This window comes from Lepus europaeus, chromosome 12, assembly GCF_033115175.1.
Source record: "Lepus europaeus isolate LE1 chromosome 12, mLepTim1.pri, whole genome shotgun sequence".
Classification (NCBI taxonomy): domain Eukaryota; kingdom Metazoa; phylum Chordata; class Mammalia; order Lagomorpha; family Leporidae; genus Lepus; species Lepus europaeus.
The window spans coordinates 91,889,030-91,903,061 of record NC_084838.1 but is presented as its reverse complement, the minus strand read 5'-3'; the positions used below and the strand labels follow the sequence as shown (position 1 = coordinate 91,903,061).

At 59.6% G+C, this 14,032-nt stretch overlaps 1 protein-coding gene across 2 annotated transcripts in view; it reads right to left on the bottom strand.

The window, feature by feature from the left end:
- Positions 1 to 9,936: 9,936 nt before the first annotated feature.
- Positions 9,937 to 14,032, bottom strand: part of PHF2 (PHD finger protein 2) — an 86,885-nt gene continuing 82,789 nt past the window's right edge. For both annotated transcript variants that reach the window (XM_062208513.1, XM_062208514.1), the window contains exons 20-22: positions 13,551 to 13,660; positions 12,472 to 12,907; positions 9,937 to 11,828 (exon numbers count right to left, since the gene is read on the bottom strand). In XM_062208513.1, the coding sequence (XP_062064497.1) occupies positions 11,740 to 11,828; positions 12,472 to 12,907; positions 13,551 to 13,660 (635 nt within the window). In that variant the 3' untranslated portion in view covers positions 9,937 to 11,739. The remainder of the gene's footprint in view (positions 11,829 to 12,471; positions 12,908 to 13,550; positions 13,661 to 14,032) is intronic.

Genomic DNA, 14,032 nt, shown 5'->3' with positions numbered 1-14,032 from the left:
TTTTGTAGATTCCTTAGGAATCGCTGCGTACACAACGTCATCTAACCAGCATGCCTTTTACTTGTTTTCTTGCGTTATTGCAGTGGCTAACTGCAATGTTGAGTAAGTCCCGACAGTGGCTGTCTTTGCCTCAGCTCTGTTCCCGGGGGAAAGCAGTCAGTCTGCTTCTCACCAGGAAGGGTGAGAGTACTTCAAAACAGTCTGTGGAAAAATGTAATTCAAAGACAAGTTCGCTTTGCTGGGGAGTAACATTGAAAGGCACGTATAGCCTGTGCACCATGCACGCTCCATGGACTCCGAAAACCCGTCATGTTCACGGATGTCCTGCATCAGGACATCCCCCTGCTCAGTTTGAGCAAGTGATTTCTGATCATGCTGTTCTCTTCTTTATTCTCTGAGGACGAATTAAATTGATTTTAGGGTGCTAAGCCATCCCGCCTTCCTGAGGTTAAGCCTGGGGACAGGCACAGGGCAGGCACAGCGGCTACATTGCTGCCTGGGCTGCCGGCTTTCCACACTGGAACGTGTGAGGCTGAGTCCTGCCTCCAGGTGCAGACCAGCTTCCTGCTAATGCACACCTGGGAGGAGCAGCTGATGGCTCAGATGTTTGAGCTCCGGCCGCCCGCGCACGTCGGGGCTCGGATCTCGGATGAGTCTCTGAGCTGCTGGCTTTCTCCTGGCCCAGCACTGGCTGTTGGGAGCATCTGGAGAGTGAAGCAGAAGATGCTATCTCCCTCCCCTACTTTCAGATAAAATAAAAGTAGGTAAGTTTAAAAAATGTGAGGCAACATCCTTTTACTCAACTTACTTCGTGGAGAATATGTGTCTGTATATGTAAGGGATGTAAGTTTGCAGGTTTTTTGTAATTTCTTTGTATCTCTTTGTCATATTTCTTTGTCATTTCCTTGTGGATAAGGATAATGCTGACCTTGTAAAATAAGAAATGTTGTCTGATCCTCTATTTTCTGCAAAAGTTCATATATTTTCATAAAAGGTTTGCTGGGATTCACAGTGAAGCCATTTGGACCTGTAAATTTCTTGGTTGGATGGTTTTATTTTATTTTATTTTTTTAAATTTTATTTAATGAACATAAATTTCCAAAGTACAGCTTATGGATTACAATAGCTTCCCCCCCATAACTTCCCTCCCACCCACAACACTCCCCTCTCCCACTCCCTCTCCCCTTCCATTCACATCAAGATTAATTTTCAATTATCTTTATATACAGAAGATCAATTTAGCATATATTAAGTAAAGATTTCAACAGTTTGCACCCACAGAGAAACACAAAGTGTAAAATACTATTTGAGCACTAGTTATAGCATTAATTAAACACCTAAGAATAATTGTGTATTAATTACAGAGTTCAACCAATAGTTTTAAGTAGAACATAAAAAAATACTAAAAGGGTAAAGTATTAAGTTCTTTTTATTCTTTTTTTTTGTTTGTTATATAGTTATTTTTTTTATTTAATAAATGTGGATTTACAAAGTGCAACTTTTGTATTGTTGTGGCTCCCCCCCACCCCCACAACCTCCCTCCCTCCCACGGCCCTCCCCTCTCCCACTCCCTCTCCCAGGTTGGATGGTTTTAAAATTAAGAATGCCAAGGGGCCCACTCTGTGGTGTAGAAGATTAAGCCTCCGCCTGCAGTGCTGGCATCTCATATGGGCACCAGTTCGAGCCCTGGCTGCTCCACTTCCAATCCAGCTCCTTGCTAATGTTCCTGGGAAAGCAGTGGAAGATGGCCTAAGTACTTGGGCCCCTAAGGTCCATGTGGGAGACCTGGAGGAAGCTCCTGCTTCCGGCCTGCCCCCCCCCCCAATCTGGGGGAATGAACCAGTAGATAGAAGATCTCAGTCTCTCTCTCTCTCTCTCTCCCTCTCCCCCTTCTTCCCTCCCTCCTCCCCCTCCTCTCTCTATCTCTGCCCTTCAAATACATAAATAAATGTTTTTAAAAATTTTTTAAAAGAATACCAAGCACATTTTTATATACAGACACCTAATTGGATTTTCTATTTCTTTTTGCATCAGTTTGGTTTTGTGTGTCCTTTGAGGAATTTGTCATCTAAGTTGTCAAACTTTTTTGCATAAAATTAAAATATCCCTTTTTTTTTTTAAAGATTTATTATTTGAAAAGCACTGTTACAGAGAGGGAGGGAAGGAGGGAGGGAGGGAGAGAGAGAGAGAGAGGTCTTCGATCCACTGGTTGACTCTGCAAATGGCCACAATGGCCGAGTCTCCCACACGGGTGCAGGGGCCCAAGGACTTGGGCCATCTTCTACTGCTTTCCCAGGCTGGATGGGAAGTGGAGCAGCTGGACTCGAACCGGCGCCCATGTGGGATGCTGGCATTACAGGCGGTGGAGTAACCCACTACGCCACAGCACCAGCCCCCTTTGTTGTTCTTTTAATGCCTGTAGAATCCGCAATGATAGTCCTTCTTCTCTTTGCTACACTGGTAATTTGCTCCATTTGTTTCTCGGTCTGTCTAGCTGAAGGTTTGTCAATGTTATTGACCATTTCAAAGAATCACTTTGTTGTTTCTTTGATTTTCTCCATTGTTTTCCTATTTTCTACTTCATTTTTTTTTCAAGTGACTAACATTCATTCACTAAAAGTACATTTAAGATGCAGTGCTCAGCCATGCCCTGGGGCCATTTATCCTGAGGTCCTCTCGGTACCCCGGCAGGCTTCCTGCATCCCTGGGAGGGCCAGGTGGCTCCACAGCCCTTCCTGTCCTCTCTGTGACCCTGGCCTTGGCCCCAGCTCAGCACCTATCCATCACCACTTCCCCTCTCCCTTATCCCTCACCCCTACTGTCTGCGCCCACCTGTGCTTCCAGAGGGAGCCTCCCCCTCCCCCAGGCTCCACCCCACACTCAGGTCTGGCCCCCCAGGCTTCCCAGCCGGGGAGGATCTGTCTCACCAGCAGGGTGCTTTCAGATGCAGCGGGAGCACCCTGTCCCCCCCCCCCCCCTTAGCCCAGGGTACTTGGGGAGGGAGAGGACAAAAGTGACAGCTCCAGTTCCAGAGCTTACAGCCTGAGGCCCGAGGTCCTGCCCAGGATGTGGCCGCTGCCAAGCTGGGGCCATGAATCACCACTGCCTCCCGGGAGGAAGCAGCCATAACCCGGACCCCAGCAGGGCCACCCGGGGCCTCATCTGTCCTGATCCGCCCCTGCCCATCACCGGCCCCTCTGCCCTCACAGGCAGCTCCTCTTCCAAAGTCCCCTCTTACCCCGCCACGCCCCAAGCCTCCCAACCCCGTCCACATCCCAGGCTCCTGGCCCCTCAGTCCTCCTGGCTGGCCCACCACCCACCAATGCCCTTGTCTACCCACGAGTGAGTGAGAGCCCTGAGGGTGAGACCACCACTGGCTCACCCCTTTTCCCAGCACCAGCCAGCAGAGGGTCAAGCAGGGGCTCTGTTCTCAGAAACCAAGGGGGCCCCCTGGAGGCCTGTCTGACCATCCCCAGGGATGCCCCAGGGGCTGAGGGAGCAGAGGCTGGGCATGGGACACCAGAAGGTTGAGATGCCCTGGGCAGTTAGTGGACAGCCAGGGGGCAGTGGGGAGCCACAGAGGGCCCCTGAGCTGGAGGAGGGTGGCCAAAGGAAATGAGGCTTCAAAGATCCATCAGAGGGCGGAGAGGAAGACATGGGCTGCTGTGGGGTTCCAGAGGCTGGGTGGGCCGTTCCCAGGGGCCTGCACACGCCTCCCCAGATCTGCAGTGCACTCACCCGCAGGAGGGCTGGTTGGAAACTCATCAGGAGGCCGTCATCAAAACTCCAGGACAAGGCCGGCGCTGTGGCTTAACGGGCTAATCCTCCACCTTGCGGCGCCAGCACACTGGGTTCTAGTCCCGGTTGGGGCACCGGATTCTGTCCTGGTTGCTCCTCTTCCAGTCCAGCTCTCTGCTGTGGCCCGGGAAGGCAGTGGAGGATGGCCCAAGACCTTGGGCCCTGCACCCGCATGGGAGACCAGGAGAAGCACCTGGCTCCTGGCTTCGGATCAGCACGATGCGCCGGCCGCAGTGGCCATTGGAGGGTGAACCAACGGCAAAAGGAAGACCTTTCTCTCTGTCTCTCTCTCTCTCACTATCCACTCTGCCTGTCAAAAAAAAAAATAATAATAATAATAATAATTAAAAAAAAAAAACTCCAGGACACCACGTTCAGAACAGAAGAAACAGTACAAAGGGACCGTATTCCCCAGAAACCTCTCCCTGATTTCTACCCCTCCTGCATGGAGTCCTCACCCTGGCCGGGCTCCCAGATGCCCAGATGGAGCAGAGTCCAACCCTGGATCAGAGCTTCCCACCAGGAGCAGCCCAGGCCAGGGGACCCCGGCGCCGGGAGACACCTGTGTGCTGCTGCAGGCATCAGGGTTCCAGGGGGTCCCCAGGTCAGAAGGTGACGTAAGCGACTTTTTGGGGACAATCATGATCCAGAGCCAGCTCTGCGCTCTCGTGGCTGGTCCCTGCCATCCTGCAGGCACCTGAAGCCTCAGAGGACTGTGCCCCAGCAGGGACCCAGGGGGCCCCCTGGAGGCAGAGGCCCTGCGATCTTCCTAAGATGCCTAAGGGGTGGACCTCGGGCGGGCCCTGGCTCACTCTGCAGGAGCTCCCCAGGACCTGCAGCCAGAGGCCACGCCAGGTGCACAGGTCGCGTTGCTAAGCAACTGGGCCGAGTTTCTAGGCAACACATGGAAGGAATTCTCCCTCTCCAGGGCATCAAGGTGGTGCAGCTGCTGGCGGGCGCAGGCCTGCAGGGGCCCTCCTCCAGGTGGGCCCCACGCCCCCGGCCCTGGGAGCCCAGGACCGACCACGCTCAGGCCTGGCAGGTGCGGCCCCCTGCGCGGGGCAGGGTGCGCGGGTCTCACGCCCACAGCCGCCCACGAGGCCAGGAGGAAGTTGAGGTCCAAGGCCACAGAGTTGGGGAGGGCCCAGCAGGGAACCCCGACCCCAGTGGAAGCGGAGCGTCCGCTGTCTCCCGCCCCGGCCTCATAGCTCTGCACTTCCGCCACCTGGTAAATAGTTTGCGGGGCTGGGGGAGCGGGGGTGGGGGGTGTTGGGGGGGTCCGATCTTGAAACCACAGGGGCTGGGGTGGAGGGGCCCCGGGCCGGACAGTGAGTGACGAGGCCGGGCGAGGGCCCAGCGGGGCCGGGTGTTTACACGCGCGCTCGTCTGTTTGGGGCCTGCAAATCCGTGTCAGATGTTAATGGAACAGCGTCATTTTTCTGCCGAGGTGGCACCCCGGGTTGTTTGGATGAGGCCGCCCAGGGCTCAGCCTGGGAGAGGCCTGGGGGGCGGAGAGCAGCTCGCTGGGGCCGGCTCCCCGCAGCCCTGGCCCTGCCGGCCCCACCCCTGCCTTCTGGGTTCCTGGGGAGGACGCCCTGGGTCCTGAGGAAAGGACCGTAGCAGGAAACTAGAAACTGGGAATGAGCCAGTGTTTAATCAAGCATTGATGCGGCCCAACACTCGGGGAGGGGGGCAGCCACTGCCCAGGCTCCAGCCCTGCCTGGCACTCGCAGGCCTCAGCCTGCATCCACAGCAGCACCGCAGGTGTGGGCGGCCCACCTGCAGGCTCAGTGGGGGGGGGGGGGGAGCTGGCTGTGCCCTGATGACTGGCCTCAACTCTGCAGGCCATCTCAGATGTGTGGGGCTCCTCCCCTCCACCTGGACGTGGCCTAGGCCTCCAGACGGAGGAAGAGGCCCAGAGAGGGAAAGCGACCCATCCAAGGTCACACAGCATGCCAGGCCCTCTGGGGAGGTCGCTATCCGGGAGTGGCCTGGGAGGGATGAGGACGGAAACACCTCCGTGTGATGTGAAGGCCCTCATCCCCTTCTGCAGGTGAGAAGCTGGGCTAGGCAGAGGCAGGGTCTGGATTCCTCGGAGCTGGTGGGCCCAGGCAGCTGGGCTGTGCAGAGCAGACTGGGCCAAGAGTTTGAGGAGATGAGACTTCCCTGTCACCCTGGCCCTGCCACTGTGACCCTCCCCCACTGCCTCCAGCTGGTCCTCGGCAGGCCCCCAGGGCCTTTGCACAGGTGGCTCCTTCTATGGAACGTTCAGGGAACTTGGGATCTTGGACCCCTGATCAACCATGGTCTCCTTAGGGACCTCCCAGGCCAGGCTGGGACAGTGACCCGGCCTTCTCCCTTCCATTGGGTGAGGCTTAGGGAAGGTAGTAAGTGCTAAGCCAGTGTGCGACAGCTTATAGCAGGCACTCGGGGATTGGGGCCACACTGGTCCCACTGTGGCTGCAGGAAACCCTGGTGTATTTAATGCCTTCCATCTGAATGCCCTCCACACCCCCCCATTTTTTTTTAAAGATTTATTTATTTATTTGAAAGTGTTACAGAGAGGGAAACACAGAGAGAGAAAGAGAGATCTTCCAGCCCCAGGTGGCCAGGGCTGGGCCAGACTGAAGCCAGGAGCCAGGAGCCAAATTCTCCATCTGGGTCTCCTACATGGGTTGCAGGGGCCCAAGCACTTGGGCCACCCTCTGCTGCTTTCCCAGGCGTATTAGCAGGAAGCTGGATCAGAAGTGGAGCAGCCAGGACAGGAACTGGTGCCCATGTGGAGTGCCATTGACGCAAAGGCGGCTTTACCCACTGCGCTGCAGCGCCGGCCCCTCTGTGTCTCTCCTCACACTTGATCTTAGCCAAAAGGCCGAGAAGCGATTGTGTCTCTCATCACTGGGAACTGTGACTGGGAACACTGCTGTCAAGACGGCTGGGAACACAGCATAGGTTTCCAAACCAGCATCTGTTTTTAAACCCTGGGTGGGGAGTGCTCTTGAGTCTCTCTCCCATACCCCAGCCAGCGCCTCAGGACCATGGAGCATCCTCCAGGGCAGGGGCTCTTACAGCCACGTGTCCCAGACAGGCCTGCCTCAGTGTCCCCCCACCCCCCTGCAAAGTGGGCTCCCTGCCCAGAGAAACACAGTGTCTAGGGTGTGTGCAGGGCCCAGGCCAGGCTGGGGAAGGCAAAGGTAGGAACCTGGAGGGCAGCGGGCGACCCCTTCATGATGGAGAGGGGAGCCTGGGGTGAGGATGGTGCCAGCGCCCTGTAGTAAGCTTCAGGTACCTGCCGCTGGGCTCAGCCCCTGCCCTGGCCAGCCTTAGAAAGGTGTACTTCTCCCCACCCCAGGCCCTTTGCACTTGCGCCACTTCTGCAGGCTGTGAGAGTTGGCTCCTGGCCACCATCTGCAGGGGTGGGCTTACCCCTTGGTCCACCAGCCATCCGCCTGGAGGCCAAACAAGCCCCCCCCCCCCCCCCCCAGTACAATAGTCCTGAGCCAAACACGAGATAACGCAGGCCTGGTGCTTAAAACGGATGACAGCTAAGGCAATTCTATTTTTCTCACTCCCAACACTCACAGCATGCTTTTAGTTTCATTCTTTCTGCCTTTAGTCCCCCTGAGCCCTAAGGCTCTGCATCCCAGCCCCAGGCATGTAATACCTCCTGCGATTGTCCGCCCTGTTCCCAGCCTTGCCCTGCCCCCTGGTGTTCGTTCTGGGAAGTGCCCCCCAGGCTCATGAGTTATGGCGCCTTGCAGCCAACCACAGGTTCAGACAGCTTCAGGACTTGGGCACCTGGCAGGTGGGGGTGTAGAGCAGACAGAGCTGCCTGCATTGCCGAGCTCCCTAGCAGGCAGGGGGAGGATGGGCATGTGGAAAGGGGTGGTGGGGAGCCCTTGTATGCGGCCCATCTGCCCACAGTGTGGGCCGCCCCCCCCCCCCGCCCTGAGCCCTGCTCTGAGTCGACCCCAGGCCCTCCTCTCTACTCAGCCCGCAGACCCAGCTGACCTCAGCCTCCTTGGCTCCAAGGGGCTGCCCGGGCTGCCTTCCCCTCTGGGGGTGTCACCCACACCCTGCCCCGCGGCACAGGGGGCTCTGGGAGCCTTGGTGGGCGGAGCACGCTAGGACATGTAGGATGCCTTCCTGCAGGAGTGCTGGGCACTCGGGAGCCAACCGTGGGCTCCGACGAGCTTGCTGCGCCGGCCGCTCAGCTGGACGGGGCTGCGGAAAGAAACAGCCTCAGCCCCTCCAAGGCCGGCGCGGAGACCCTGCTGCTGCCGGGCGGCGCCCTGGGCAGCTCTCCTCCTGGTGCACGCTCCAGGACCCGGCCGTGCATCCCGGCCCCCAGTGCTGTCCCAGCAGGGTGGGCAGACCAGCGGCGCGGTCCCCCACCACGAGAGGGCTGAACAGTGATGGCGAGTGTGGGCTGTTCCTGGTGCACTGGGTCCCATCCTCCAGCCCAGGCTGCCTGAAAGTGGACAGGGCCTGGGCAGAGGCCCGAGGGTCGCAGTTCTCTGGATCTCTGCGTGCCGGAGGGTGCAGCTCTGGGATTGGGGCCCCATCCCAGCCTGCGCACCCGTGGGGTCTAACTGGACCCAGGAAGGCAGGAGCCGAGCCCTGAGTGCCAAGTCCCAGGACTCCTTGTGGTGGCTCCCAGAGGTGGACGACGAAGCCCGAATGAAGAAGGGGTCCAGGCTGTCTGCGAGAATCTAGAGCGCTGCCCCGTCGAGGCTGCCTTGGACAGAGCTGGGGCCTGCCTGAGCCCGGCCTTTGGGTGCCCACCTACCGTGGGCTTCAGCCGCCCAGCCTCACTGGCAGGGAACTGTGATCTGCAGGAGGGCCCCTGCCAGGACCCCCCACCGCACCTGCTACAGGCACACATGCATCGGGCCAGGAGCCACAGGCTGGCATGAGGCAGGGCAGGACAGGGGCCCCAACCCTGCTGCCTCTGGACCCCCAGCTCCCTGAGGGTCCTGACAGTGAACCCCAAAGCACAGAGGGGCAGCCCTAAGGTCATGGGGTCAGCCTGAGCATGGTGAAGGCCCAGGGCCAGTCCTAGAGAGGCCGCATGGACCTTTCCCTGGCTGGGGTGGGGTCTCCTGGGGGCTTGGGAATCCCCCTACCCTTTGTCTCCAGAGGACGGGCTCAGGCGGGGGGTGCCCAGGGCCCAGCACTGGGCTCACTGCAGCAGGGGTGGGGCGTCTCCCCTGAGCGTGCAGCGGCACACAGGATCCCAGCCACAGGCCCAGCACAGTGGGCTGCGTCCATGGTCTCCCTCAGGAAACCTAGGCTTAGCTCAGGGTCCAACCCGGCCCAGCTACCTGCAGACTGGGTGACCTTACATGGAAGTAGGAGCCTTCCTCACGCCCAGCTCCCATCCCCACAATGAGACCCCACGTGTGTGCGGGCACAGGCACCAGGGCTGGGGGGCGGTGCACTTCCTACTGCAGCCGCCAGTGCAACCACCGGTGCCATCACCGATGCTGACACGGCGTGAGCAGCCCATGGTGACTGTGGCTGTCCCGCCTACGTCGTCAGCCAGCGCTGACAGTGGCTGTCCCGCCTACCATCATCAGCTGGCGCTGACACTGCATGGTGACTGTGGCTGTCTCACCTACCGTGGTCGTCAGCATTGTCATCAGCCCCCACCTGCCCCCGCCCCCACCAGAGAACCACCTGTGTCCCAGCAGCCCCACCCACTGCAACCAGGAACTGTCACCTGGTCCCCGAGCTGGACACCCTCCCTCCTCCCCTTATCATTCCCGTGCGTCTGTCGGGGGCCAGGGCCGCTCCCGTTGGTTTGTCGTGACGAACCCTGTACCTCTGAGTGCCCTCTGGGGGGGTCTGGCCCCATGCTGGGTGGGTGCGCCTGCGTGTGTGCCCTGGGCTCGGCCAGGCCAGGCACCTGTAACAAGGCTCCAGGGGCTCCCCGAGGACACTCGCGGGGCTGAGGCTGGCAGAGCCAGGGTCTCAAGGACCACCCAGCCCTGGGAGTCGGCTCGGGGCACTGCAGGTCTGGGGGGCCACCCGAGGCTTGCCGTGGGGCATGCCGGTGGCCTGGCCCCCACCCCCAATGCCGTCTCCCCACCACGACGGTAGATGAAGGCCAAGGAGGCAGAAATGACACAGACATGGTTCTGTACAAAACCTGAAATATTTTTACTTTTTTAAAACTTTGGTCTAAGTTGCCTTAGACCTCATGGACTCGATACAAGAGTAATATGAATCGGGAAATAAAACACTTTAATAGCCACGATAAACTTTGTTAGAAATGTACATGTTGCCAAAATAATAATAATAATAAAATTAAAAAGAGAGAGAGAGAGAGAGGCCAGCTTGGTGCCCGGGTTCGATTATATAAATGCTCATCGAGGACGGGGACGCGGATTCCGAGCAGGCCTGGGGCCCGTGGGTCCCCCTCTCCCAGCCTCGGGCCCTGGACCCCGCCGCGCCTCCCCGGACACGTGGGAGTGGGGGAGGCTTCCGCCAAGCTGCTTCTCCCCGTGGACAGAACATCCAGGTGATGGGTATATAAACAAAGCTCATAAGAAATGTACAAATATAAAAAGCTACAAACATTAATAAATTACAGCATCACAAAACACGGAAACACTTCACAAGGTGCTAGTAAAATAACTGTATCCCCACCCCTCATCATACAAGGAAAACGAAGAGCTGGTATAGAGTCGAAGTCATCTTGACGCGGGCGCGGCGGGCCCGCGCGTCCGCCTCGCACCTGCGGGGGCAGCGGCTGCACAGACGGCACTTGTTTTTCAGGCAATACCTTAGTTCCTAAAAGAAAAACGACAGCGACGGGAACGGAAGGAAAGAAAGAGCGAGGGAAGAAGCGTCGGAACCCACTGTCCGTCAGACTCGGCAAAAAACTCGTATAAATGTTAATGGAGGACTCTCTAGAAAGTAACCCCTAAAGATACTTTTACTCTTATAAAAAAGAAGTTATTTAAAAAGCTATTTACACGCTACATTCTATGAAAAATATGCTTCAGGAAATACATCTAAAATGAAAATACAGGATTGCCTGAGAAACAAATCCAGCCACTCTGTGTCGCCGGGCGGACGCGCCGCCCAGGGACGACCCACGCTCGCCACGCACACAAGGGCCGCGTTCCGACTGCGAAGTGCTTCTCTGGAGCGTCGCTGGCAGGGCTGGCGGGGGGCCCTTCCCGTGGCTTAGCCTGGGTCCCCCGGACCCAAAGACGTGGCCGAGCCCCCGCCTTCCCTTTCCACATGGCTCCCTGGCTCCCTAACACACCGACCTGGCTGTCGGTCCCAGCTGCCCCCGAGGAGTGCCCCCTGGGCATTCGGGGCACGAGGCCCACCACACGGCCTGCCGCGGCCAGCCGGGGATTGCAGGGCACACCTCTCCTTGCTGGCCAAGCGCTCTCCGCACTTGTCTGACAATCACTCGGGAAGGCAAGGGAAGGGAGGCACATCCACGCCCCGCCTGCTCCTCCTCCTCTCTGTGTTCTTGGCCTTATTTTTTTAAGCCCCTAGAGGCTACCAGCCTGTGGCCAGCTCACACTCTGGGGCTGGTGAGCATTGGCTCACTCTGCCTTCCTGGAAGGACTCACGCTCCCAGCAGAGCTGCGGAGGCCCCTGAAATCACACCCACACTCAGGGGTGCCCAGAGGCTGTCCTGAACCTGGAATGGTCCTCCTCCTGGCAGGGCTGCTGTTCAGGAACTGGTCACTCTAAGCAACTTGAGAAAGGACGTCCGTATTCAAACCGCAGGACGGCCGGGCTCAGCTCACTCCCGCCTGCCCTGGGACACACGTTCGTTTGGGGGAGTGGTGGCTGGGAGGAGGCAAGGCCCCCCCACCCCCGGGCAAGGCAGCTTGGCCACCCTCCTGGGGGGCGATGGTTCAGCGGGGCTCCAGGGGTCCTGAGCGGAGCAGAAGGCTCCTGGTTTTCCAAGCTTTAAAGGAGCAGTTTCCCATTCCGATGAATTTTCAAAATCTTCCCAAGCCTCTGTTTGGCGGTGGCCATGCCCTTTTTTGTACGTTTTCCTACAGAGAGATGGGGGGGCAGGGACATGAAAAAGGAAGATGAGTGATGGGGCAGCACGCAGCCCCTCGCCCACACCCTCTCCAGAGGTTGCACCTATGGCCCGTGAAGAGCGGCTGGACTCAGGCTCAGGTCGGCATTCACGGAACATGAGGCCACCCCGGGCCCCCACCCCCTGCAACATGGCCACCTGGAGCCACGCCAGTCACCATGCCAGGCTCTGGATCTGGGGGGTGGACTGGGGCAGGAGAGGGAAGACACACTGAGGCTGCAGGGCCTCTGTGGCCAGGTTTCTCTGTCCCCCACCCACAGGGCACGCTGGGCCTCGGTCAGCCTGGCTCACCGCAGGCCACCCCAGCCGCACTTGACCATGTCAGGCCCCAGAGCTGAGGACCTGGACAACTCCGCTGTAACCAGGGTCCCCTCCCTGGCCCCATCCATCCATCTCTTTCATACACAGACTAGGCACATCACCTGGTGGGCCAGCCGTAAACACTCAAGTGCTACGCTGCGGGTATGCCGCTGCTCAGTGAGCGCTGCCCTGGACCCCGGCATCTGCTGCCCCAGGCCCAGAACCACCCCTGGTGGAGCGCCGTCCCCTCCCGGGGAACGAGACCGTGACGGGGAGGGCGGGCAGGACGCTACCTTTGGCAGCGGTGCTGTTGTTGGGGGGCGAAGCCGAGGGCCGCCTCTGGGTGAGGAAGACGCCAGGTGCCATGGGCTGGGAGGCGCGGCCACCCTGGGCCCCGGCGAAGGCGCCAGCCGCCGTGTACTCGTGGTCTGTCAGGCTGCTGCTGTGGGACTCGGGCGGGGGCTCGGGCGAGCTGCCCTCCTGCGAGGCCTGGCTGCTAGCCGTGCTGGTAGAGGCCGGCGTGGTGGAGGCCGGTGTGGTGGAGGCCGGCGTGGCGGAGGCTGGCGTGGCGGAGGCCGGCGTGGTGGAGGCCGGCGTGGCCAAGGCTGGCGTGGCGGAGGCTGGCGTGGCCGAGGCCAGCGTGGTGGAGGCCAGCGTGGTGGAGGCGGAGGCAGCGTTAGGAGTCAGCTTCCTCTTGGCGCTCTTCTTCTTCTTGCTTTTCTGCTCCTCCTTTGAACAAGGCACACAGGTGCTTACCTGCAGGAGGCCTCAGACGCCCAGCACTATCACTGGGGATGGGGCAGACCCGCTGGGGGTGGGCGGGAAGGGCCAGACCCCACCCGGGCCCACACATCTGGCCATGATGAGCTCAGTCTGCCAGCTTTGGCTCCTGACGCACACCTGCCCAGCAGCAGGGGGAGGCGGGGGGCCAGCCGTGGCCTCTCAGATCCTGTTAACCTCCCTGAGCCCAGTCCAGGGGATGCCTGAGGCTCAGGACCTCCCCTTCCTGAGCAAGAAGGAGCTGGAGGCAAACGAGACGGCGCTGGGGAGGAAGCCGGCTGCCGCCAGCAGAGGCTGCCAGCCAGGGGCGCGTAGAGGCCTCAAGGCCCCCGCGTGGAAGAACAGCCCAGCCTCAGCAAGAGGCACCTGCCCAGCCTCAGGGTTCCAGGCCACCGAGTCTGGCTGCCTGCTCCCCACTCACAGGAATCAGAGGCCCAGAAGAATGGGCCACTCTGTCCTCAAGCAGCCCCAAGTCCTCTGCAGCCCGCAACCTGGGTGGCCCGTGCCCCGCCCCCCCCCCCGGGGGCGCCCGAGCCCAGGGGGGCATGATGGGACCTGGCACTGGGTGTCACCCACCTCAGCCCCTCCTCACCTGCTGGGACAGCTTGGCCGCGGCGGCCGCCAGCCCGGTCTCAATAGAGGCCACTCTGGTCCCCTCGCGTACGGGCCTGTCCTGTCTCGGCACTGACGGGCCGACCCTCGCTGTGGAAAAGAGAAGCCCCTCAAGCCATTAGCCACGGCCCATACCCGTCTCGTGGCCTGGGCCCACCCCGCCTGGCCTGTCCCAGAGTCCAGGGCTCTGAGCACCAGGCCCCTGGAGGCAAAGCCATCACAAGTGTTACAGCCTGGGCCTGGCCATCCAAGCAGACAGGTGCCTCCCCGGTGTCTCCCCGGGGCAGAGCCCAGATGCACAGCAAGATGGCAAAGGGCAGGCCCCGGGGGGCATGTGGAAGGTGGATAGGGCCCCACCCCACTGGCCACGGTGGCAGGCATCCCACAGCCCCATAAAGCGGGCTTGGGGGTGGGGCGCCAGGCACAAAGCTACCCTGGATGGAGCTCCTCACAGGAGGAACC